Source organism: Acinonyx jubatus, chromosome C1, assembly GCF_027475565.1.
Source record: "Acinonyx jubatus isolate Ajub_Pintada_27869175 chromosome C1, VMU_Ajub_asm_v1.0, whole genome shotgun sequence".
NCBI lineage: Eukaryota > Metazoa > Chordata > Mammalia > Carnivora > Felidae > Acinonyx > Acinonyx jubatus.
In genome coordinates, this window is record NC_069381.1 from 211080892 (window position 1) to 211107093 (window position 26202).

General features: G+C 39.6%; 1 protein-coding gene across 10 annotated transcripts in view; it reads left to right on the forward strand.

Moving 5' to 3' along the window:
• GIGYF2 (GRB10 interacting GYF protein 2) overlaps positions 1-26202 on the forward strand; it is a 144587-nt gene that overhangs the window by 93733 nt on the left and 24652 nt on the right. For all 10 annotated transcript variants that reach the window (XM_015073274.3, XM_053215966.1, XM_027047533.2 and 7 more), the window contains 9 exons: positions 1421-1617; positions 2586-2745; positions 10230-10396; positions 13742-13833; positions 15153-15260; positions 16323-16423; positions 18986-19086; positions 21465-21626; positions 22922-23080. In XM_015073274.3, the coding sequence (XP_014928760.2) occupies positions 1421-1617; positions 2586-2745; positions 10230-10396; positions 13742-13833; positions 15153-15260; positions 16323-16423; positions 18986-19086; positions 21465-21626; positions 22922-23080 (1247 nt within the window). The remainder of the gene's footprint in view (positions 1-1420; positions 1618-2585; positions 2746-10229; positions 10397-13741; positions 13834-15152; positions 15261-16322; positions 16424-18985; positions 19087-21464; positions 21627-22921; positions 23081-26202) is intronic.

A 26202-nucleotide genomic window follows, 5' to 3' on the forward strand; every position in this document is an offset into this window, starting at 1 on the left:
TTACTCTAGGAGATCCTAGGATGGAGTCCGGATGTGTGTATTTTGAGAAAGCTTCATAGATGTGCATTAAAGATGAAAACTCTAGATTGATAATCTGCGAGGGAGATAAAGGATATGTGTATCAGGCATCTAGGGCTAAATTCCCATTTTTAGAGGGTAGGTAAAGAGTAGCCAGAGAAAAATCTTCAGAGACAAGAGTGGACTAGAGTGAAGAGAAAGGAAGGAATGGAGAAGGTTTTAGTTTAGGCTTGGGTAGATAATGTCAGAGGCTACTGAGGTCGGAAGATGAGGACTAGGTAAAGCCATTGGATTTGGGGACGTTGAATCACTGCTTCTCTTTGGGAGAGAAGCTGTGTTGGAGGGGTGGAAGTGGAAGTCACAGTGTATGTAGCAGGTGTGGGTGGCAGTGCATAGACTGTTCTTTTAAGGAGTTTGGCAAAGAAAGGAAAGACTGAGAGGAATGGGAATGTGGAGAAGCTGTCTGTAATTGAACCGATAAGGTCCCAAAGGGGAAGCTGCAATTGTATCTAATTACTTTCATCCCCCTTTTAATTTTAAGAGCCTGCATCCTGAGAGGTTAGAAACAGGACCCAAAACAGAACCTCTTTTGTGGTCTCTTTTCTTATTGAGAAGACCGTCTGCACTGTACATGTAGACTCCCAGGAGCTCTTTGTTATCCTAAAAACTAATGTATTGCATTACATTTATTATCACCTGAAATAGGTTCTTATTTAAGAGACATGCAGATACGTTTAATCAAAGTTTTGATGGTGAGATACGACATTTTTTGAGGAGATTTGCAGTGCTTTGTTAACAGTCCGCTATTTGGAGACACGTTATAAAGATAACATTGGTCTGATTCTGTTTGTTTTCAAGAGGTAGATGTGTCACTGTTGGGCAGATGCTGTAGTGACACAGGCAGGCACTGTAGGAGGACCTTTTAATCCTTATATTTTGTCATTCTGTAGAGTTAACTGCTGTCATCGTAGGGAGAAATACTACACTTCTCCGTAAGAAGTTGCTGCAGTGAGGGGTGCCTGGTTGGCTCAGTCGGTTAAGCATCCAACTCTTGATTCTGGCTCAGGTCATGATTTCAGGGCTCCTGACCTGCGTTGGGCTCTGTGAGGACAGTGCGGAGCCTGCTTGGGATTCTCATTTTCTCTCTCTGCCCCTACTTAGCTCATACATGCACGCACGCGCACACACCCACACCCACACTCACACACCCCCCCCCCCCACACCCTCTCGCTCTCAAAATAAATAAAAAAAAAAAAAAAAAAAAGCTGCAGTGTTTGATACATTCACCTTTCTCTTGAGCCCAGTTAGTGAGTGGCCCAACTTGATGGAGAGCTAGTTATTCTTCATGAGAACCTCCGTAGTTTAAAGGTTTTTCATGTTTCTGTGTTTTTTTCCCCTCTAGAAACGGTTTCTGATGTCCAGCAGTCCCTGTCCCAGATTCCTTCAGATGCAGCCTCTCCCCTTCTCATACTTCCACCTCCTGTTCCCAGTCCTCGTCCTGCCCTGCGGCCAGTTGAAACGCCGGTCGTAGGTGCTCCTGGTATGGGCAGTGTGTCCACAGAACCAGATGATGAAGAGGGCCTCAAACATTTGGAGCAGGTAAAAATCATGCAATTCTTTTTTTCTCCTCTCAAAGCACCATAAAAATTGAAAAGCATTGAACAGATATTCAGAAATGGAACTTTTGTGCATTAGATTTTATGTACTGGAAAAGTTGTTTTAAATCTAGTATTTATTTGTATGAGTAATTGTCTTTCAAATCATTTCATGCTTTTAAGTTTCTGCTATGTAGTAGTCATTATGTCAGGTTATTTTTTCTCTTCTGAGGTTGCCCTTGGCTGTTTGCTTTTCTTTTTTCTTTTTGGAAATTAATGGAATGCCAAAAATGGCAAATACAAGCAGCTGTGGATGGGCACAGCGTCTTCTGTATTATTTACCTAAAGTGTAACTGGGAATAGTTAAACTCTCAGGATATTAACATCGTATTCTCATCTCTAGATTTCCCTGAGATTAAGTATACCTTTGTTGGATGTAAATGGTGACCTGCTTTCCTTTGCTCTGGGGTGGTGGTTGGTGGCAGGAAATGCTTGAAGAAAGAAAGAAAGTGGGCAGTGTGTTAGTAAAACTTGTAAAACTTTTGTAATTGTATTCATTGAGCCTTTGTTGTATTAACACCCATGTTTTTACAGGTTTAGATTATACGTTTCAGAATTGACCAATGGCTTACTGGTTTTAAAAGTAATCTTCTTAATGTGTTGATTAGAAGAAGCCTGGGCTTTGATCCTTACCAGTTTGTGTTTTAATTTCAGTTTGCTTTGCTTAATAATTTTGAGACTGAGCAAGATTTGACCTCTCTGAGCCTTAGTTTCCCCCTCTATAAAGTGGGGATAGTACATATTTTCATGATATTGATGGAAGAATTAAATGGTTGCCTGCTGTGTTTCTTGCACAGTACTACCTTTTACAGATCAAGTCGTTCAAAAAAGGTAGGCATTTTTATTAAGTGTACTAGTATTAATTTGGGGTCATTTGTTTCCTCAATCCATTTTTTTTTGTTTTTCTATTAGCAAGCTGAGAAGATGGTGGCTTATCTCCAAGATAGCGCACTAGATGATGAGAGATTGGCATCAAAACTGCAAGAGCACAGAGCTAAGGGAGTCTCAATTCCATTGATGCACGAAGCAATGCAGAAGTGGTATTACAAAGATCCTCAGGGAGAAATTCAAGGTAGCTCGTTCCATTTTACTTGAAGCCATTATCTCCTGTAAGATCGTCATTATTTAATGTTAATTTGCGTAATAGTGGAAAAAGTCAATTTTTACAGTTTTTCTTTATGTGTGTGTGTATGTGTGTACGTGTACATACACACACACACACACACACACACACACACACACACACTTACTTACTTACTTATTTAAAGGTTCCTTCCATAATACTTTGCAATTTCAGTGGTGGGGGGGAGGGAGGTCCAGTGAAAATCATTTGAATACAAGGCAGAATGTGATAGTAAATATAATAGGGATGCAGACAGAATGCTTAGGACGCCCTTAGTTCTGGCTTCCCAGCGGGTTAATTGGGCAGGTAAGAGTTACCTTCTCTGCACTTCAGTTTACCTCCCATTAAAGGTGATGGCAATCATAGAAGACCTTACCTGAATGTTTTGCTCAAGTGGAATTGACATCATAAATGGTAAAGAACTATCTGAGAAAGGATAGTACCATATTATAAGCTAATCCCTTAAAAAAGATTTGTATGGTGCATAAGTTAGAATGGGTAGAGAATGTTGTAAAAGAAATTTGTTGATTCATTTCCGCCTTTGAATTCTTTGTTTATAACCTGAAATTGATTGACTAATATTAGTGTCAGTTTCATGATACTCTTTTACCAAGTATACCCTGTGATCTCTTTGTGACATACTAACTCCCTTTCCACTCTAAGTCCCCTTACCCTCTATTGTCCTGCATAACATCTATTACTGCCTGGTTCTGATTTGTTCATGACCTGTTCACACCCCCATAGAATGGAAGGTGCTTGGGAGCAGGACAAGTGTGTGTATGTTTTGTTTTGTTTTGTTTGTAAAGCAATCAAAAGTGTTTATCTGATATTTTAAGGCTTACAAATGGAGAGACAAAATGTGCTTCCAAATTCAGGACTGTGTGTTTTAATTAAAGCATATATGGAACGGCGCCTCGGTGGCTCAGTCAGTGGAGCATCCGACTCTTGATTTTGGCTCAAGTCATGATCCCACGGTTGTGTGATTGAACCCCACATCAGGCTTTGCACTGAGCATGGAGTCTGCTTAAGAGTCTCTCTTCCTCTCTCTTTCCCTGTCTCTCTCAAATAAAATTAAAAAATAAAATATAGATGTGTGCCCTAATTAAATATACTTGAGATAATTGCAACGTTACATGCAGTTGTAACAAATACTACAGAGATTTTATGTACTCTTTACCCAATTGCCGTGAGTGGTAATCTCATGCAAAACTGTAGTACCATATCCAGCCAATGTATTGACTTTGATACAGTTAAGATTTAGAACATTTTCTTTTTTCTTTTTTTTAAATGTTTATTTTTCAGAGAGAGAGAGAGAGCATGCACACGTGCAAGCAGGAGAGAGGCGGGGAGGGGAGGGGGCGGGCAGAGGATTCGAAGCGGGCTCTGTGCTGACAGCAGACAGCCCAATCTGGGGCCTGAACCCATGAACCTCTAGATCATGACCCTGAGCCAGAGTCGGACACCTAAATGACTGAGCCACCCAGGTGCCCCAAGATTCAGAACATTTTCGTTTCCTATTGCCCTTGGATGCCCACATGCATTTCCTTTCCACCTGTTCCTGCTCCTTAACACTTGACAGCCACTAATCTTTTCCCGATTTCTATATTTTGTCATTTCAAGAATTTTGCAGAAATGGAATCCATTTGCATCAAATGGAAAAAAAATTGTTTTCACTCAGCACAATTCTCTGGAGATTCATACAGGTTGTTGCATGTATCAGTAGATTTCTTCTTTTTATTTACTGAGTAGTACATCCATGATATAGATGTATCATTGTTTAACCGTTTATCCATGAAGGGCGTCTGGGTTGTTGCAGTTTCTGGCTATTATAATAAAGCTGTTAAACATTTATGGATAGGCTTTTGTGTTAATACAACTCTTCATTCCTCTGAGACATAAATGTCCAGGAGTGCAATTGCTAGATTGTATGGTGATGACATGTTTAGTTTTTTTAAGCAACTGCCAGGTTGTTTTGTGGAGGAGCTGTACTATTTTTGTATTTCTGCCAGCAATCTGTGAGTGATTCATTTTCTCCACATCCTTGACAGTATTTGATGTTGCTATTTTTTACCTTAACCATTTGGGCTTGTTGTAGTGGTATCTCATTCTAGTTTTTGGCTTGCATTTCCTTAACAGCTAAAGACGTTGGACATCTTTTAATGTGTTTATTGGTGTTTATCCTCTTCAGTAAACGATCTCTTCATGTTTTTTACTTGTGTTCTCATTATTTGCTTTTTTTAACCTTTGAATTTTGAGACTTCCTTATATATTGTAGATAATAGCCCTTTGTTAGGTATGTGGTTTGCAGATATTTTCTCCCAGTCTGAATCTTTTTATCCTCTTAACAGAGTCTTTCACAGATCAAAAGTTTTAGATTTTGATGAAGTCCAGTTGATTAGTTTTTTCCTTTAATGGATTGTGTTTTTGGTATTAAGTCAGAGATAGAAGAACTCTTTGCCTAGCTTCAGATCCCAAAATTTCCTTTCCAGAATAATTTAGGTTTTTTTCATTTAAGTCTGTGGTCTATTTTGAGTTAATTTTTGTATAACGTAGGGGAATTAGGTCAAAGTTTATTTTTTTGCTGATGGATGTCCAGTTGCTCTGGAACCTTTTGTTGAAAAGCCATCTTTCCTCTTTTGAATTGCTTTTGTACCTTTCTCAAAATTCAGTTGGGCATATTTACGTTGGTCTGTTTCTGTGTTCTTCTATTCCACGGATCCATGTGTCTGTGTCGCCGCTAATATCACAGTCTTGATTACTGTAGCTATATAACATGTTTTGAAATTGAGTAGATGGATTTCTTCCAGTTGTTTTTTTCTCCTGGTTTATTTTTAGCAAAGTAGTTTTTAGTTTTTCTAGTTCCCTTTGCCTTTGCATATAAATTTCAGAATAGTCTTGTCTATATTTACCATATAAATGTGTTCAGAAATCTATGTTTATATATCTTGCTGAGATTTTAATAGGAACAGTGTTAAACCTCTGTATCGTTTTGAAGACTTGACATCTTTTTCATGTTGACTCTTCCAGTCTATGAACTTGTGTCATTTTCAGCATAGATTCTGTACATGTTCTATTAGATTTGTACCTACTTGATTTTTTTTTTTTGAGTGATTGTAAGTTTTATTATATTTCAGTGTCTTTGTGTTCATTCCTACTATATAGAATTGGATTTTGGATTTTTGTCATTAGTCTGTGACCTGCTGAGCTCATTTATTAGTTTTAGGAGTTTTTGTTGTTGTTGTTTGGGTAGGTTCCATAGGATTTTCTTTGTAGACATTGTTATCTGCAAACAGGGATCGTTTTAATTTTTCATTTCCAATCTATGCCTTTTATTTCCTTTTGTTGCCTTATTGTATTTTCCAACACTGTGTTGAATATGATGGTGAGAGCAGACATATTTGCTTTGTTTTTCCTATGTTCCTATCTTAGGGGGAACGCTAAGTCTTTAATAATTAAGTATGATGTTAGCTGCTTGGTTTTCTTTTTTTTTTTTTTTTTAATTTTTTTAACATTTATTATTATTGAAAGACAGAGAGACACAGAGCATGAGCAGGGGAGGGGTAGAGAGAAGGGGAGAACAGAATCTGAAGTAGGCTCTAGGTTCGAGCTGTCAGCACAGAGCCCGATGCGGGGCTCGAACTCACAAACTGCGAGATCATGACCTGAGCTGAAGTCGGTCGCCTAACTGAGCCACCCAGGTGCCCCAGCTGCTTGGTTTTTATAGATGTTTTTTATTTATTTATTTTTAAGTAATTTCTACACCACCATGGGGCTCAAATGCATGACCCTGAGATCAAGAGCAGCAGGCTCCTCTCACTGACTCAGTACCCTTATCGATGCTCTTTATGAAGTTGAGGAAGTACCTTATTGTTTGAGAGTTTTTATCATGATTGGGTATTGGATTTTGTCAAATCCTTTTTGTGCATTTGTTTCTATGGTCCCGTGATTTTCCTTCTTTAGTAAGTTTAAGATGGCGGATTAAATTGAGTGCATTTTGAATATTGAACCAGCTTTGCATCCTTGGAGTAAACCCCATTTGGTCATGGTGTGTAATTCTTTTTATATATCGCTGCATCCTATTTGGTAATGTTTAGTTAAGTATTTTTGTGTCTCTGTTCATGAGACATGTTGTTCTGTAGTTTTGTTTTTTTTTTTTGGTGTTCTCATTGTCTGCTTTTAGTATCAGGGTAATAATATCAGCTTCATAAAATGAGCTGGGAGTTACTCCTTTTTCTATTTTCTGGAAGATTGTTTAGAATTGGTGTTAATTCATCTTTAAATGTTTTGGAGAATTCTCCAGTGAAACCACCTGGGTACCTGTTTTTAGGGAATTTTATTTATTTTTTTTCTAAAATAGGCTCCATGCCCAACATATGGTGCTTGAACTCAGGACATCGAGATTGAGAGTCGCTTGCTCTACCGACTGAGCCAGACAGATGCCCTATTTTTTGGGAATTTTAAAATTACAAATTCAGTATCCCGAATAGTTACAGAGCTGTTTAAATTACTGATTTAGTAAGGGTTGATTTTTGGTGGTTTGTGTTTTTTGACGAATTGGTCCATTTCATCTAAGATGTCAAATCTGTGTGTGTAGAATTGTTTAGAATATTCTCTTACTATCTTTTTGATGTTTGCAGGTACTGTAGTGATAGGCCGTGATTTATTCCTGATGTTCGTAATTTGTTCATTTCTCTTTTTCTCATTGTCAGTCTTGCTAGAGATTTAATTTTACCGATCTTTTCAAAGAATTAACTTTGTTTCATTGATTTTTTCCCCCCACTTTTTTGTTTTCAATTGCATTGAGTTCTACTCTTTACTATTTCCTTCCTTTTTCTTAGGGTTTATTTTGCTTTTCTTTTTCTAGGTTCTTGAGGTGGATGCTTATATTATTGATTTGAGACTTTCTTTTCCAATGTAAGCTATAATAAAAACTGTAAATTTCTCTTTCAGCCCTTCTTTAACTGGGTACCACAAATTTTGATACAAGTATTTTTATTTCTGTTCAGTTCAGTGTATTTTTTTCTTGTGATTCCTCTTGCGACCTCCACTTTAAATATATATATATTTTTTTTAATTTTTTTAACGTTTATTTATTTTTGAGACAGAGAGAGACAGAGCATGAACGGGGGAGGGGCAGAGAGAGAGGGAGACACAGAATCTGAAGCAGGCTCCAGGCTCTGAGCTGTCAGCACAGGGCCCGACGCGGGGCTCGAACTCACAGACCGCGAGATTGTGACCTGAGTTGAAGTCGGACGCTTTACCGACTGAGCCACCCAGGCGCCCCTATATTTATTTATTTTTAAGTAATCTCTACAACCCCGAGATCAGGAGTTGTATGCTCCTCCGACTGAGCCAACCAGCTGCCCTAAGAGACCTCCACTTTTACTCATGGATTATTTGGAAGTGTGTTACGTGGTTTCCAAGGGTTTGGAGATTTCCCTGTTACCTGTCTGTTAATGATTTCTAGCTTTATTTTATTGTGGTTGGTTGAAACACATCATATTTAATTTCAGCTTTTAAAATTTTATTGAGATTTATTTATGGCTCGGAATATAGTTCGTTTTGCTGTATGTCCTGTGGGTTCTTGAAAGAATGTATACTTTGTTGTTTTGGAGTGTTCTGTAAATATCAGTTGGACCTTATTGATGGTGTTGTTGAGTTCTATAATCTTGTTGGTTTTCTGTTTAGTTCTGTCAGTTGTTGAGAGAGTGGTGTTGAAGCCTTCAGCTGTTACTGGAGATTTCTCTGTCTTTTCAGTTTTATTAGATTTTGCTTCACATATTTTGCAGGTTTGTTCAGTGCGTACGCTTTTGCCGTTGCTGTGTCTTCCTGGTGGATTGACCCTTTGTTAATATATAATATCCTTCTCTGTCTCTGGTAATTTTCTTTGTTCTGAAGTCTACATTATCAAATACTAATATAGCCACTCTAGCTTTTTTAAAATTTGATTAATGCTTGCATGATATACCTTTTCCTATCCTTTTATTTTCGACCTGCCTATATTGTTATATTTGAAATGACTTTCTTGTAGATAGCATATACTTGGGTCATGTTTTCAGATGTCTATATTGGGTCATGTTTTTTGTTGTTTCTTAGTTCTGGAATATATGAAGTAAAATGAAAGGTCAGGGAATTCACCTCCATGTGGTTCCTCAGGCACCAAGGCCAGTCTGCCTTCTCTCTACTGTTCATAGTGTTCTTTTGTTTCCTTTGTATATATAATGTTAGGGTTTTTAGTTGTATTTAGCAGGAAGAACAGGGAAAAGTAGATCTACTCCATCTTCCCGGAAGTGGACATTATAGGCTTTTGTTTTATTTACCTGTTGTATTCTCATTACCTAGACTCATGTAATTGGTATTTAGTAAATATTTGCTGAATGAATGAATTAATTGTTATTGATCAGCGTGAATCTGTTAATTTTATGTATAAAATATTTGATTTTTAATTGTAAAACATGTAGAGAATGTTACTCTCCCTCCACCGTAAGCCAGATTTAGTCATACCTACGTAAATAATTTATCTTAATGTTTTTTTTTTTAATTATTTTTAACATTTATTTATTTTTGAGACAGAGAGAGACAGCGCATGAACGGGGGAGGGTCAGAGAGAGGGAGACACAGAATCTGAAACAGGCTCCAGGCTCTGAGCTGTCAGCACAGAGCCCGACACGGGGCTCGAACTCACGGACCGCGAGATCATGACCTGAGCCGAAGTCGGCCGCTCAACCGACTGAGCCACCCAGGCGCCCCTATCTTAATGTTTTTTAATGCTCGGTTATTTTTGAGTGGCAGGGAGGGGCAGAGAGACAGACAGAGATTGAGACACAGAATCCAAAGTAGTCTCCAAGCTCTGAGCTGTCAGCACAGAGCCTGATGCAGGGCTTGAACTCAGAAACTGCAAGATCATGACCTGAGCCAAAGTCAGACACTTAACAGACCTAGCCACCAGTCCGCCTCATAATTTGATTTAATTTGATTATTTATACTTTGCCTAACCTTTAATAATCTGGCAGAAAGTGAAATTTAGAAAAAAGCATATTTAGCCCTACGTGTTTATATTCTTTATACATAAGTGATACAAAGTCTAACCAACACATTTTTCAGTTTTATTATACTTTTCTGACAAATGAATTTGTAGAGATTGAGTGAGATGGAGACAGTTATGCTCCTTAAAGTAATTAAAACCCCACATACAATTTGGGATATATAGACATAAGTTTTATTTCAAAATCATTTCTGTTGTATTTTATTAGTTAGAAGTCTGTTTACCACTTTTGGAGATAAATTGAATTAAAATATTGTATCAAGTATTTGACAGGTGTTACCTGAAACAAGTTGTACCTCTGGATGAGGATCAGACTTAGGAAATATTTTTTTCCTCTTCAGTCTTAAAGGATTTTTATTGCCCTTCTGTTTAAATGGTGCTATTCTAGGTCCCTTCAATAATCAGGAGATGGCGGAATGGTTTCAGGCGGGCTATTTTACCATGTCTTTATTGGTGAAGAGAGCGTGTGATGAAAGCTTCCAACCTCTTGGTGATATCATGAAAATGTGGGGAAGGGTTCCCTTCTCTCCCGGTCCAGCTCCCCCTCCTCATATGGTAAGTACCGTATAGGTCACTCAGAACACATGCTAGATGCAGAAACACTTGCTTCTCTTTGTAAGCACAACCTAGATACTGTGTCTAATGAGGAAGAAACTGTAGTTCTTTGAAAGTAATTGAAATGGCAGTGGGCAGTCTGATTGGAGACCGCATACCTATCCATAATGATCTTTTCAAAACTCAAATACCTGTGTCCTCCTCCCTCCCCCCGCCCCCGGTCTCCAAATTCTAAAGAAACAAAATCCTTCAGTAGCTTTCCAGCAAGTGTAGAATAAAAAACATCTTATCCTGACTTGCCTACCAGCTACTACATGTTCTGGCTCCTTACTTTTCTAAGCTCACTTCAGAGCTTTTACCTTTTTTTTTAAAGTTTATTTATTTTGAGAGAGAGATACTGAGTTCACGTGTGCGTGCATGCGCAAGTTGGGGAGGGGCAGAGAGGGGGAGAGAGAGAATCCCAAGCAGGCTCTGTGCTGGCAGGGTAGAGATCATGACCTGAGCTGACACCCAGAGTCGGACCCTTAACCAACTGATCCCTCTAGCCCCCCCCCCCCCCCCCCGAGCTTTTACTTTTATCCAAGATGCTTCAGTCAGGTGACTTCTTTGGAGTTTCTTTTTGCCTCTAGTTAGAATGCACATTCTCCTCTCCTCCCCTTTCCTTCCCGCCTGTTTGCCTCTTGCTTTCAGAATCATACATTTTCTGTCTTAGGTTTATCTTAAAGCAAATAAATGTTGCTAATAGACAATTCCAGTGCTTGGAATATTTTGAAGACTTTTTCTTTTTTTAATGTTAGTTATTGGTATGTTAACTAAAAACTGGATCATAATGTAACCTTCCTTGTGTACTGGCACTGGAAGGCCTTTGAAGGGCAGATCTTCTTACTCCTCTGTAGCTGCGTCTGGGCCTCTCCCTATAGAGTTCGTTTGGGAGGGCTGTGGATCTGCCTTACTTTTCCTTCTCCAGGTTGGGATGTCAGGGGGCTGCCATAGTCAGAAGTGGCCACAGTTAAAAGCGTTTAGTGAACATTGGATTTCTGCAGTAACATTCACCATTGATTTATTCATCAACTGCATATTGAGGGCCTGTGCTAGGCCTTGTGGTAGGTTCTTATGAGATGAAGGTAAATAGGGCACAACTTCTATGGTCAGAGGACTTCATAGGTGAGAATAGCAGCTGTCAAACTTATTTGGCCATAGCCCATAGTAAAAAAAAAAAAAAGTTTTACGCCACTCCTCTGTACATTCATATATATTGTATGTATATTCATAACTGTACACACATACACATATTTGTGCAATAAGCTTCACAAAATATTAAATTTTTTTTTTTAATGTTTATTTTGAGAGAGAGAGACAGACAGAGAGAAACAGTGCATATGGGGGAGGGGCAGAGAGAGAGGAGAGAGAGAATCCCAAGCAGGCTCTGCACTGTTACCACAGAGCCCGATGTGGAGCTCGAACTCATGAAACCGTGAGATCACGTCCTGAGCCGAGATCAAGAGTTGGACCCTTAACTGACTGAGCCATCCAGGCACCCATTATAATATTTTATGCCATGCACTTTTTTCTTTCTTTCTTGCTTTCTTGCTTTCTTTCTCCTTCTCTCCCTCTCTATTCCCTTTCCTTTCTCTTCTTTCCTTTCCCTCCCTCCTTTTCCTTTTCCTTTTCCGGTTCCTCCCCTCCCCTCCCCGCCCTTCTCTCCCCTCCTCCCCCCTCCTCCCCTTCCCTCCCCTCCCCTCCTCTTCTTTCACATGTAAATGTTGATCTTGACCCAGTAATTGATGTCAGTCCATGATAGGTTGAGACCTCCTGTAATTTGGAGAACAGTGAAGATTCCTAGATGAGGGGAATTATTTCTGACATTTCTGTTGTAAATAAAAGGGAAAATTGTATTATGTATTATTGTATAAACATTTAATTTATATACCAAGTTGGAACTTTATTTCCATTCTCTGAAATTGGGATGAGTTATCGTGCATGTCTCAGAACTTTTGAAAGTTCATCCCTTGCCCATTGCCTGACTTCCAGTTAGACTGCTTAACAGGAAGAACCATGGCAAGCTGTGTCTCTGTCAGCTATGATTGCTAATCCCTGAATAGCCCTGATAACAGTTCACCTGGATGATGAATATACCTTGAAGTGTAGGTTTTTATGTAGACATTTTATTTTTATTTTTTAAAAGATTTTATTTTTAGGTAATCTCTACACTCAACATGGGGCTCAAACGTACAACCCCAAGAGTCGCATGCTCTACCAACTGAGCCAGCCAGGCACCCCTTAGTAAAAGTAAGCTCTACACCCAGTGTGGGGCTTGAACTCTTGACCCCAAGATCAAGAGTTAACATGCTGTACTGACTGAGCCAGCCAGGTGCCCCCTTATGTAGAAATTTGACATTAACCTAGTGTAGCTTCCAATCTTCAGTGTATAGTGGAAAAGAAAAATGTCCCTGAATTTCAGATGATCTCTACCCCCAAGAAACTGTGTATCAAATGTTTCATTCCAAACCATGATCTGTGCACAATAAAGATGTAAACTGTTCACTAATGATTTACCGTAGTCTGTGTTACCCTTATGCTTTTATTATTTCTTTTATTTTACATAACATTTTACATAACATTTTATTTTTCCGAGTTGTAACTTTGCAAAATTTAAATTCCAGCCATGTTATTTGAAATATAAACTAAACAACAGCTTATTTTTTCTAACTCATGATGTATTAATAGCAGTAGAAACACCTAATTTTGGGGTGGAGAATTAGTTTTCAAAGATTTTTCGTATTTTGTTTAAATTAAAAATTTCTCCGCGTCTTTAAGAAGACCTACTTCTGTATTGCTTTTTCTGTTCATTATGAGCCATTATAAAATTCTACTGTAACCTTTCCTTTTAACTTTTTTTTCCCTTTTAGCTTTAGATAATTTTACTCCTTTCTGTTTTGTTCCATTTCTCTAATTTCTACAGGATTCCCAAATTTAAGAATCACTTTTAACATTGGGAAATTATACATTTTTTAGTTACAGTAATGACTGTGGGGTACATACAGTACAACATTTAGGTTCAAAAGTAGGAGGGGAGGACAGCTTCTGACGTAAGGACCCTTGCCTTATGGGAAATTCCTTACAGGGAATCTCTTAAAATGCAGATACCACCTTCTTCTGCTAGGTGGCACTGTTCAGCTTTTAAAGACGCTGAGTTTTTGCAATAGTTAAGCGTTTTGGGCAGAAAGGTGGAGTGTAATGTGAAGATCTCGGATTCAGTTTGCTCTCAGATATATGTAGTAAATGGCTTTTAGACTCTTTGCAATTTATTCAGTGGTATTTCTTCTCCCACCCCTTTGCTCCCAGGGAGAGTTGGACCAGGAACGACTGACCAGGCAGCAGGAGCTCACGGCCTTGTACCAGATGCAGCACCTTCAGTACCAGCAGTTCTTGATACAGTAAGAGCAGTAATGCTGTAGGTGGCAGTGCAGAATTCAGAGTGCCGTTAGGTAGAACTTCCTAAGTTTCACCTTCTACAGCAGAGAACTAAGAGTTGATAGGATACTTCAGTTACCCATCTAGTGACATGTTACCACTATGTATTTGGAGTTTGGTCTTATCTTCTTATTACCTACCATAAATTTGCAGAAAATGACATGTAACTATAATCTTGCAAGCTCTTTGCCTTCTAAAGCAAGAAACAACAAGCATTTTAAGACTCAAACGCCTCCTAAATGGCTGGCTCAACTGTGAATGTCACAGAGAAAAAACATAGATGAGAGGGCAGGAAGAAGTAAAGATTTCTACTGTTAGTAGTGGTGTGGAATGATAGCAGAATCACTTAGATTGTGTGTCCCTTTGGTAGAGGAAGTAAGATTTGCTGTCATCTAGTGCAAAGATTGGCAAACCAGCTTGGTACCTGTTTTTATGAGCAGAGTTTTAATGGAATATAGCCACACTCATTTGTATATTGTCTGTGGCTGCTTTTGCACTACAGCAGAAGAGTTGAGTAGTTGCATATGGCCTACAAACTCAAAATATTTACCGTCTGGCTCTTTACAGATAAAAATTGTCTACCTCTGATCTAGTGGGGGGAAAAAAACCCAGATTTTCCAAGCTGAAACATAAATTTTGAGAATTTTTATACAAGTGATTTTAGTTTTGGAAAGGGTGCTTCATTTGGAAATAGCTATTAGTTTGACTCTGTTCTATTAAAAAAGTTTTTTTTAACGTTTAATCAGTTTTGAGAGAATGAGAGACAGAGCATGAGCTGGGGAGGGGCAGAGAGAGAGAGGCACAGAATCCGAAGCAGGCTCCAGGCCTTGAGCTGTCAGCACAGGGCCCAACATGGGGCTCAAACCCAGAAACCACAAGATTATGACCTGAGCTGAAGTCAGACGCTTAACCAACTAAGCCACCCGGTTTCCCTGAATCTGTTTATTTTTCACTTGGTTTCTGATGAAAGGCTATTATTTTCAGAGAGTTTGCCAGTTTTTGATACTTTGTGATTTTTTTTTTCTATCCTCTTATAGACATCCTGAGGATATATATGTTGTCTATAAGTTCAGTTCTTTCTAGGATGAAGTAGACAATTTTCTGTGTAACTGTCGTTATCATGAAGCGTTGTTAAAATATATTTGATAGCTCTTTCTCATGGTATTTTTGGGGGGTGGTGGACTGGCCTTTTAGCGTCTTTAGTGTCTTTTAGTCTTTTAGTGTCTCAGTAAAGTGCACTAAATGTGGATAGACAGGTTATGCTTTATTTTACTTTTTGAAGACAACAATATGCGCAGGTTTTGGCTCAGCAACAGAAAGCAGCCCTGTCTTCGCAGCAGCAGCAACAGTTGGCACTTCTTCTCCAACAGTTCCAGGCTCTGAAGATGAGGTTGGTGGTCACCCCATGATGGGTCACGTACGTGTGTGTGTGTGTGTGTGTGTGTGTGTGTGAAAGAGAAGAAAGGAAATTTTGGTGTCGTGTGAACTCTGATATCAAAATACCCACACACGACACATTTTTGTGTATTGTGTATAAAAACAGGATATAGTTTTTAAAAATAATCATCTGTCAATGAAGCATTTTTAGTCTCTTTACTCATAGAGGATAAATTTGGAATAGTAACCAAGGAATAAAGAAAACATTTGAGAAGTAGTGTATTCTTATAGAACCAGCAATAAAAAAATTATAGTCTAGAAGTTTAGTCTCATTTCACCCATGGTATGTCGAAAGAGATATGAACATTGCCACACAGAATTAAAATTTTCCAGAACCCAAAAGCCTCTAAGATAAGTCTGAGGAAAAGGAAATTATGCTTGAAGCCTTAAATTTCTATTATAGATTTCAGATTATCATTCAGTGTAGTACTTGCATTTCCTTCAAGTGTATCGCTGACTGTCCTAAAAACCTTACTGTCCAATTCAACCAACGCCTTTCACATTTCTCTTTTGAGTCATAATCCATCTTGTGGGGAAAGCAGGTTAGGTAGGTAGGTGGTAAGGTACCAGTTTAGACCCTGGGAGGCTGAAGGACTTGGTTGACATAATACACAGAAAACTTCAGAGATAGAAAAAAATGAAGCCTTTTGACTTAAGGTCTGTGGGTTTTTCATTATAACATGCTGTCTCTATGACTTCTACTGGCTTTTTATTCTGGGGTGTTTTTTGGTGTTTTTTTTTTTTTTTTTTTCTTCCTCAAGACAGTTGGTATATTCATTATTTAGAAATCAACATTTGTTAACACCTTGACTCCAGAAGTGGGATGAATGTGCCTCTATCTTTGTTCCTCTCCTAAATGCTTTTTTGGTAGTGTTGTATTTTAGTTAAAACAGTGAAGGAGTTTTCTGGCCATATTGCCTGGAAAACCTACAAATCATGTAGAAATTTCTCTTTATTTATTTTTTTTTTTTGCAAATGACAAGAACACGTGAATTTTTTTATTTCCTTTTTGCAGAATATCTGATCAGAACATCATTCCTTCAGTAACTAGGTCTGTGTCAGTGCCAGATACTGGTTCTATCTGGGAGCTTCAGCCAACAACCTCACAGCCTACAGGTAAAAGTTTAGATTCGCCTTTAGTATAGCTCCAAGGATTTAGACTCTTACTTTGTAATTCAATTTTTAAAAAATGTGTCCATTTTTGAACCATTTTATTTATTTTTGAACCATTTTATATTGAATATTAACAAAGAGTCTCATTAGACCCCAGAAAAGGACTGAAAATACTGTTTATACTGTTAAAGATTTGCTAAAAGTCTTTAGTAGACAAATTTCATGAATTTGAGCTAGCCTCTCTTTTTTGTGTTGCTCTAATTGGTGTGGGAAAGTGTTTTAAATTTTGATTGATTTATTCTGCCAGAGTGAAAAAAAACTTTAGTAAAAACGTCTCTTCTTTTGAGTGAAGGGTTAATACATAGCTTAACACTCCAGGTACCCAGAAGTTTTGGGATGAGAAAAGCCTGCTTTATTTTATTGAAAAAATTTTTGATGTTTGTTTAATTTTGAGAGAGAGTGTGCGCGCAAGCAGGGGAGGGACAGAGAGAGGGAGACACAATATGAAGCAGGCTTCAGGCTCTGAGCTGTTAGCACAGAGCCCAATGCAGGGCTCAAAATCACGAACCCTTAGATCATGATCTGAGCCTAAGTTGGACGCTTAACTGACTAAGCCACCCAGGCACCCCGAGGAAAGCTTGCTTTAAAGTGAACACCCTATTTCATTCTCTGATCTTTTTACATCAAATTAGGAAATTTGGGGCTGAGGTTTTTTTTTTGTTGTTTAAAGCCTTGATATTGCTGGAACACTTTTGGTTTTTAATGTCTGATACCTGCAGAAGTAGGTAGTTTGAGTGAACCGTAGACAAATCCTTATAAGAGGTTATAGTTAATGTTGACAATTCTCAGGAACCATGGGCATTGGTAGATTTTTCTTTTCTTTCTTTCTTTTTTTAATGTTTATTTTTTAGAGAAAGAGAGCACAAGTGGGGAAGGGCAGAGAGAGACACACACACATATAGAATCTGAAGCAGGCTCTAGGCTCTGAGCTGTCAGCATAGAGCCTGATGCAGGGCTCAAACTCACAAGATTGGCGGATTTTTCTTAGAGCCATTGAGCTATTCAGGCTATAGTTCTTTTACTAACATTGATCTTGGGGATTATAGCAGGAGAAGGACTGATTATCATCAACTTTTCCTGCTCTGTGTACTTGATTTTTTTTGGTAGTCATTTATAGTTGTGATGTTAAAATATTCTCCAATGTTGGGAGAAGTATTTTTAAGTACCTTATTGAACAGTTTCTTTTTGGGTATGATACAGTCAAGGCCCTTTAAAATTGTCCATTGGTTTTATACAAACAATAATTTATAGTATAGAAATAGGAGTGTAGGGAATAGAGAATGCTGAAAAGTGGTGTCCGTGGACCTTTTGCTGGCAGTAGGAAAGCAGACTCAGAAGACTTTATTTGTTTACTTCTGCATTTGACCCTGTGCTGCCTTTCAGGTCAGCAGGACCCATTGTGATTTGTGAGACTTGCCCAGATTTTCCAGAGGCCTCCCTTCCTTCAGCTGTACCTCTTTCTCTTTGGCATGAAATTCATAGAACATAAAATTAACGATTTAAGAAAATTAAAAAATTTTTTTGATGTTTATTTATTTTTGAGAGAGAGAGAGAGACAGACAGACAGACAGATAAGCAGACAGCATGAGCTGGAGAGGGGCAGAGAGAGAGGGGGAGACACAGAATCCGAAGCAGGCTCCAGGCTCTAAGCTGTCAGTACAGAGCACAACACAGGGCTTGAAGCCACAAACTGAGTGATCATGACCTGAGCCAAAGTCGGATGCTCAACTGACTGAGCCACCTTGGTGCCCCAAGAAAAATTTTTTAATGCTTATTTATTTTTGAAAGACAGAGAGAGAGAGCGAGCAGGAGAGGGGCAGAGAGAAAGGGAGACACAGAATTTGAAGCAGGTTCCAGGCTTTGAGCTATCAGACAGAGCCTGATGTGGGGCTCAAACTCATGAGCCGCGAGATCATGACCTGAGCCCACATTGGACGCCTAACAGACTGAGCCACCCAGGCGCCCCCAAATTAATCATTTTTAGATGAACAATTCAGTGGCATAGAACACATTCACAGTATCATGCAACTACTCAGTTCTCTCCAGTTTCACAGTTACATACCTCTCTTGACCCCACTCCTCTTGGTTTGCGATAAGAGGTTGTATGGCTACTGGAAATACTGTGGGCTTTAGGGTCTAATGCACTGGGATTTAAATCCTGGCAGGGCCATGTGCATGGTATGTGTCCTTGGGAATGTTACAGAACTACCCCCAACCCTTAGCATGTTCATCAGTAAAAATGGGGTGTGTGAACAGAAGTAGGGTTTTTGAGGATGAAATTAGTTTCCCAGTACATGCCTGGTAATTTCTTTTCTTCCAGATGTGTTGAAGGATACTGATTTAAACCAGAGCCCATATGCAGTTCAGTCTACCTAAAAGCAGCCCAGATTTGTATGATGGAGCTTATTCAGGGACAGGGAAATAGCTTTTTTCGTTATGCTTGTGGAGATGTGACCATGTACATAAGCTCTGATATTCCTCATTTCAACCCTTGTTGTCTTACAGTTTGGGAAGGTGGTAGTGTATGGGATCTTCCCCTTGACACCACGACTCCAGGACCTGCCCTTGAACAGCTTCAGCAGATGGAGAAGGCCAAAGCTGCAAAGGTCTGAACCTTATTCTTCTGTAATAAAGCATGCTTTCCAGCTGTCAGACACAGGGATTTGTTTACTGACATCTCTGTCTCTCTGGCCACTTAGGCTTTGCCCTGTTAGTTTACTGTACTTACCTGTTATAAGCACGTTCGTATTCTAACCTTATTATTCCCTTTTCTCCCAGAAAAGACCTCAAACAATTAAAATTAGCAAGTTTAAATTAAATCAATTAAAATTGGTTGGTTAACACATTTATGATTATGATTATATGGATACTTTAATTACATTATTCATGGTGTAAACACCTGTTACAAATACTAAAACCTAAGAAAATATACACTGCGTTCTTATTAGACCCTTGATTTATGGCTTGAATTCCCACACCGAGTCTTTATAGTGATGTTGGTTTATATTTCTTAGTGTCTCCAGACATGTGGCTGAAAAGTTCCAACATTAACATTAGATTCTATGTTCCATTCACATTTTCTGGAGGAGCAAGGAATCTTGCCAGCTGAGGATGTCTTATCAACACTTATGTCATTGTAATGACTTTTGGGTTCTCATTCCTCAGGGAAAATCTCGTTCCTATTTTATACTTAATGTGTTCTTATCCTCTGCAGTAGTGATAGTCTCCTTAGAGTGCCCAGAAGGTAGAAAGGGTTCATGGTCAGAGTCTGTCTCCATAAACAAGTGAGAGACCATAATTCAAATAATTCTGGAGAGTTTTCTAGTACTGTAGTGCTTTGTGGTGGGAACACATGGGATAAAGGATAGGAATTTGCAGTCTTTTGTGTCTGGGGTATGTGTGTTGAAGGAGCGAGGGCAATGACAATCAGGCAAGTAACACAGTTACAAAATACTACCTCCTCTCACCCACTTAGGTGGGCATCATGAATTGGGTGACACTGCTGATGGACAGAAATACATACACTAATTTTCAGTTGAAGAATAGTAGAATTTAACCCACTTGAAAGAAATAATTCCTGTAATGGTTCAGAAATGCCTGAGAACATACTGGTTCAGGAAGCAGCTAAATAATTTGGTCTGGCTTGGAGCCATGGTGTGTCTGAGGGATACATGATGAGAAGGCTAAGATGAGGCAGGCCAGTCACGAGTGCCCTTACACATGTCATGTTAGAAAGTAAGGATTTATTTTCAGGGTGAAGGATGATGTAAGCCCGGGAGTGATTTTTTTTTTTTTTTTTTTGTGGAGCATAAGATGTTGTGCTGGGGAATGTGGGCAAAACTGTATGCTGGGAAGACAAGTAAGGGACTCTTAGAAATGTGGTTGAGAGAGTGAAGGCTCAGGGGCGCCTGAGTGGCTCAGTCAGTTGAGCATCAGACTCTTGGTTTTGGCTCAGGTCATGAGATCAAGCCCTGCATTGGGCTGTGTGCTGACAGTGAGGATCCTGCTTGAAATAGATTCATTCATTCATTCATTCATTCATTCATTCATTCATTCATTCTCTCTTTCCCTCCCTTCCTCCCTCTGTCCCTGTCCCCTGCTCATGCATGTGCTTGCCTGCTGCCTCTTAAAAAAAAAAAAAAGTGAAGGCCTGAAATGTACGTGTGGCCGTGGGCTGGGCTTGGAGACTAGGGTCTGGGTTGAGCTGGTATCTCAGAACCGTAAATGATAGAATTTGTTAAGTGGTATTTCTTCAGATTTTAAAGAACTCTATGATTCATGCTACCAGCTTTATAACATTGCTGTTGAAGCCTAACAGTGTAGACACTTCAGTCAGAAAATCTTCAGTAGATGTGAAGAAAATCAGTAGATCTTCAGTCAGAAAATCCTTTGTTAGAGATGAGCAAAGAGGTGCTGCCCCAAAAGAATTCTGACGTGACTCTTGTATTGGCCACTTTCACCCATCCCTAGAAGATCAGGTATGGTAGTGTGGAGCGAGGAGGCAGGTAAATGTCAGGGAGAGTGCATTCAATTTAGAAGAGCAGAACACTGTTCTGCTTATTGGGACATATCAGAGCTTAGTTCTCGTTTTTCTTTTTTGAAGTTTATTTTTTCAGAGAGAGAGAGAGAGAGAGCATGAGTGGGAGAGGGGGAGGAGAGAGAGAGAGAATATGAGAATGAGAATATCCTAAGCAGGCTCTGTGCTGTCAGCACAGAGCCCGCTGTGGGGCTCAAACTCATGAAGCCATGAGATCATGACCTTAGCCAAGATCAAGAGTCAGACGCTTAATCTACTGGGCCACCCAGGTGCCCCCAGAGCTTAGTTCTTACAGAGCTGGTTTCATCACTCAGCTGCAGTACAGGCACCTGTGAGTGGTGTAGTGTCTGCACCTTCCAGTTTCTCTCTTAATGGCAGTGGTCAGTCATGTTGGAGTGTTTCTGTACTTGGCTTTAAGTTTCTAAGAGTGTTTTCATGTCATCACAGCTAGAACAGGAGAGAAGAGAGGCAGAAATGAGGGCAAAACGGGAAGAGGAGGAGCGAAAGAGGCAAGAAGAACTCCGGAGGCAACAGGAGGAAATCCTTCGGAGGCAGCAGGAGGAAGAAAGGAAGAGGCGGGAAGAGGAAGAGCTCGCCCGAAGGAAACAGGTATACCTTGGAGAGCGCTGACCCCAGCATTAGCCCTAAACCAGATTCATGGTTCTCGGAGACGGTCTCTTGAAGTTGGGAAGGAGTTAACAGCAGGATCGAGATTAGAAATTTAGGAGAGTCACTTCCTTTAGAATAAATGTCTGTTACCCACTAGCAGCCCCTGCTGCTAGTTTCAGTCCGGGTAGATCTGGAGTTGCTTTTTTTTTTTAATATTTTCAGTTAGATTTTAGAAGTAACTAAGTCTTTGCTTATTTATTTATTTGTTTCTTTTTATTTACTTATTAGAGAGAGAGAGCAGGGGAGAGGGGCAGAGAGAGGGAGAGTGAGAAAATCTTAAGCAGGCTCCACACTCAATGGGAAGCTCGACTTAAGTATTTATGACCAGTGTCGAATGGCTTTCATGTATTTTAACACTTATGTATCTTTTTTTGTGAATTCTCTTTTCATTTGCTTGACCTGTTTCGCTGTTGGGATTTTTTACTTATCCCAGTTGAAAGAATCCACTCTGAAATAGCTCCTAAGTGCAGTGTTATCTCACATTTCATCCCATTGTTGGCCCCAAGAAGTACTCTGTGAAAAACAAAAAGGTCCATGCTGAAATTAGATTTGAACTACTAATACTTCTTAGAGTTACATTCTACACTAGCTCGTAAGGGCTCTAAGAAGTATTGCAGTAAAGAAATCAGTTGAATCCTGTGTTGCTCAGTATTTCCTAAATTATTTTGACGATGAGACCCTTTTCTGTGTACTTGCGACTTTGTTCTTCACAATACGTTCTAGAATACATGGCTTTACTCAGTACTTCTGACTAGAGAGCTTATTCCTACGACACCAGGCATTTTGGATTGCTATGGTGATTTGATCTGTGTTCTAGGTTCCTGGTTGATTGATTGATTGATAGATAAAGGAGGACTAATGGTACCAGCAGAGAAACCAAAGTGTGAGGCCTCATGTGGCCCTTTCTGGGGTTAATCAGTAAATGATGTAGCTAATGTAGAATCCAGGGTAGACTCTCATTATAGTGCTGTGTAACTACTAATACTTCAAATACAAATTATTTTAATGGTTGATATGTCTGTCTCCTAACTCACATACTTACTTTTTACTCTAGATCCTGATTAATATCCTTTTTATATTTACTGTTAAAGAACCTTAGCACATAGTCTATTTCTTTTCAAATTATAATGGGATATATTGAGATCCAGAGTTTTTCTCTCTCTTCCTCTCTCTCCCTCCCTCCCTTGTCCTCCCTCCCCCCCCACACACCTTTTTTTTTTTTTTTTTTAATTTAGGAAGAAGCTCTGCGACGTCAAAGGGAGCAAGAAATTGCATTAAGGCGACAGCGAGAAGAGGAAGAAAGACAACAGCAAGAAGAAGCTCTTAGGAGACTGGAAGAGAGGAGGAGAGAAGAGGAGGAAAGGCGGAAGCAGGAGGAGTTGTTACGCAAGCAGGTGACACCTGGCTTGCTCTTCTCATTGCTTCTTTGAAGCTAGGGGTTTGTGATTAGAAAGTGTTTGGATGCGAGGATGGCCTGTTGACTTAAAATTACCGTGAGACCTAACTCTTATTACTTTTATAATGACTGTTCCACGTGTAATTATAAAAGCTGAATGAAATATCAAAGAACCAAGAAACCCTCAGAATACTGGACAGAAATCTAAAGGCCTTTAAAATACCAGCTGTGAGATCTGCAAGTTCACTGCTTCTGCTTGAGGGTGCTCTGCAGTTTTTTAAAGTGCACTGTTCAGTGCTGCGTGGTATTTTCACAGGCTATGAGCAGTCACCACTATCCAGTCCCAGGCCAGCCAGGCCATTCTGCCTCTGCAGCCAGCCAGAACCCCTAAAGCATTTCCTTTTAATGTTTAAGAACTTTTTTTTTTTTTTTAATTTAGGAGACTTTATTTTTAGAACAGCATTAATTAGATTTTCAAAAACGTTCAGTTGATAATATGGTTTCTTCTAGTATTATCTTACGTTAGTACAGTACATTTGTCAACAGTAAACCAATGTTGATCCATTATTTTATTTTTTATTTATTTTTTTATTTTTTTCAACGTTTATTTATTTTTGGGACAGAGAGAGACAGAGCATGAACGGGGGAGGGGCAGAGAGAGAGGGAGACACAGAATCAGAAACAGGCTCCAGGTTCTGAGCCATCAGCCCAGAGCCTGACGCGGGGCTCGAACTCACGGACCGCGAGATCGTGACCTGGCTGAAGTCGGACGCTTAACCGACTGTGCCACCCAGGCGCCCCAGATCCATTATTTTAAAACTAAAGTCTATGGTTTTTTCACATTTCCTCAGTTTCCCCCCAATGTTCTTTCTCTGTTCCCAGATCCCAAATCCAAAATAGTACATTTAGTTGTCTCCTTAGCTGCTTCTTCACTGTGACAGTTTTTCAGGCTTTCCTTGTTTTTGATGACTTTGACAGTTTTAAGGAATAATTAATGGTCAGTATTAGGTTAACCCTCTATTGGAATTTATCTGACGTTTTTCTCACAATTAAACTGAGGTTATGGGTATTTGTAAAGTAGATCACACAAAGGCAAAGTGCCATTTTCATCATCCTCTATCAAGGGTGTATATTATCAACATGACTAATGACCACTGGTGTAGACCTTGGTCACCTGGCTGCGGCCATGCTTGTTTGTTTTCTCTGCTGTAAAGTTACTCTTGTCCCCACATACTGTACTCTCTGGAAGGAAATTACTATGGGCAATCCACACTTCTAGGTGTAGATTGACGCAAGCTGGAGATAACCTGCTTTTGGCTAAATTCTGGATTGAAACTCTTTGAACAACCTAAATACAATTAGAGGTAGAGAGCCTCAAGGGTAGATTGTGTATTGATTTGTCATTTGGTTTATTCATTTAACAGTTAACATGGTTGGTTGAGGTACTATATGCCGCTTACTGGGCATGTTTCTCTGGTAGAATGTGAAACTTTTAAAGAAATTGTTTCTGTCCTCAGAAGTTCACAGGCTATGTTGGTGATGATTGTACAAGAAATAAATGCCACAGTTAGGATACGTCAGCTGCAACACCAAAGTATTCACCTAAAAATAGTTGTTTTTTTTTTTTTATTATTAAATATAATGTGTTGTCAAATTGGTTTCCATACAACACCCAGTGCTCATCCCAACAGGTGCCCTCCTCAGTGCCTATCACCCATTAAAATAGTTTAAACAACAGATCACATGTCAAGTAAGGCAGTTACGACCTGAGTAACTCAGAGGTGTCATTAAGGATCCGTGTCCTTTGCAGACTTCTGCTCTGTTTTTTAGGTGGGTTGACTTTTAACTTTAGATTTTTCATGTCCTGATTAGGCGTTTTGTATACCATATCCTTGGAAAGCCTGTAAGGGAATGGCCCTTCTCTTGTGCTTCTTTTGTTTCAGAAGAATGTCTTCTCTAGAAGCCTTCCAGCAGGCATCCCTTTGGCCTAAATCATATCACATGATTCTAGTTACATTGGAAGCAAAATCTGGCATTTTGGACCTCTGAGGTGACATAGAGGCTCTGTCTATAAGGAAGACGCCTAAAAGGAATGGTTGTTGGATAGGTAGAAATAATTGTTGACACAGGTGGTATAGGAGCATACAGGAGGACAGGGTATAATTGGAGATCATGAAAAGGTGGGGGAGCAGGGAGGTGTCTGGGTGGTTCAGTTGGTTAAGTGTCTAAGTCGTGATCTCAGCTCAGGTCTTGATCTCAGAGTCGTGAGTTCAAGTCTTGCCTTGGGCTCCACGCTGGATGTGAAGGCTATTTTAAAAAAAAAAAAAAGGAAAGAAAAAAGGCAGAGGGGAAGTCTGCCTCCTAAAGACTAGGGAAGTCATTCATAGAGTAGTTGACATCTGCCTTCAGTTTTGGAAAATGAAGGGGAATGTGCTATCAGGAAAAACACAGCATTGTAGGCACAGTAAGCAGACTCTGTGGAGGAAGGTGAGGAGCGTTCCAGAGGGCATAGTGGAATGGCTTTGAAGAAGGGAAGCAGAAGGAAAATGAGCCAAGGTACAGGACAGAGTAGTAGAGGGAGGGACAATAGGTCAAGGAGAGATGTTCCAAAGGACCTGTGGGACCTCCAGAGGTGTGAATCAGGGATGGAATTTAAATGATCTTGTAAGGTTGCTCTGGTTCCACAACTGGGTGAGGCTTTCCTGGTAATCTGTCCTTGCGAGGTCCTGGTAGGTTTTCAAACTCAGCATCCTGAAAAGCTAACTCTGCCTTAACGGAGGAACAGTTGCCAGAAGCTTTGCTACAGTTGGCGGGTGATCTCTTAGATCAGTACTTACTACAAATGGTCAAAGTGACATTTCTTTTATGACGAAATTAGCAAATAAATTATAATTTTTTTTTAATTTTTTTTAATGTTTATTTATTTTTGAGACAGAGAGAGACAGAGCATGAACAGGGGAGGGGCAGAGAGAGAGGGAGACACAGAATCTGAAACGGGCTCCAGGCTCTGAGCTGTCAGCACAGAGCCCGACGCGGGGCTCGAACTCACAGACCGTGAGATCATGACCTGAGCTGAAGTCTGACGCTTAACTGACTGAGCCACCCAGGCGCCCCAAATAA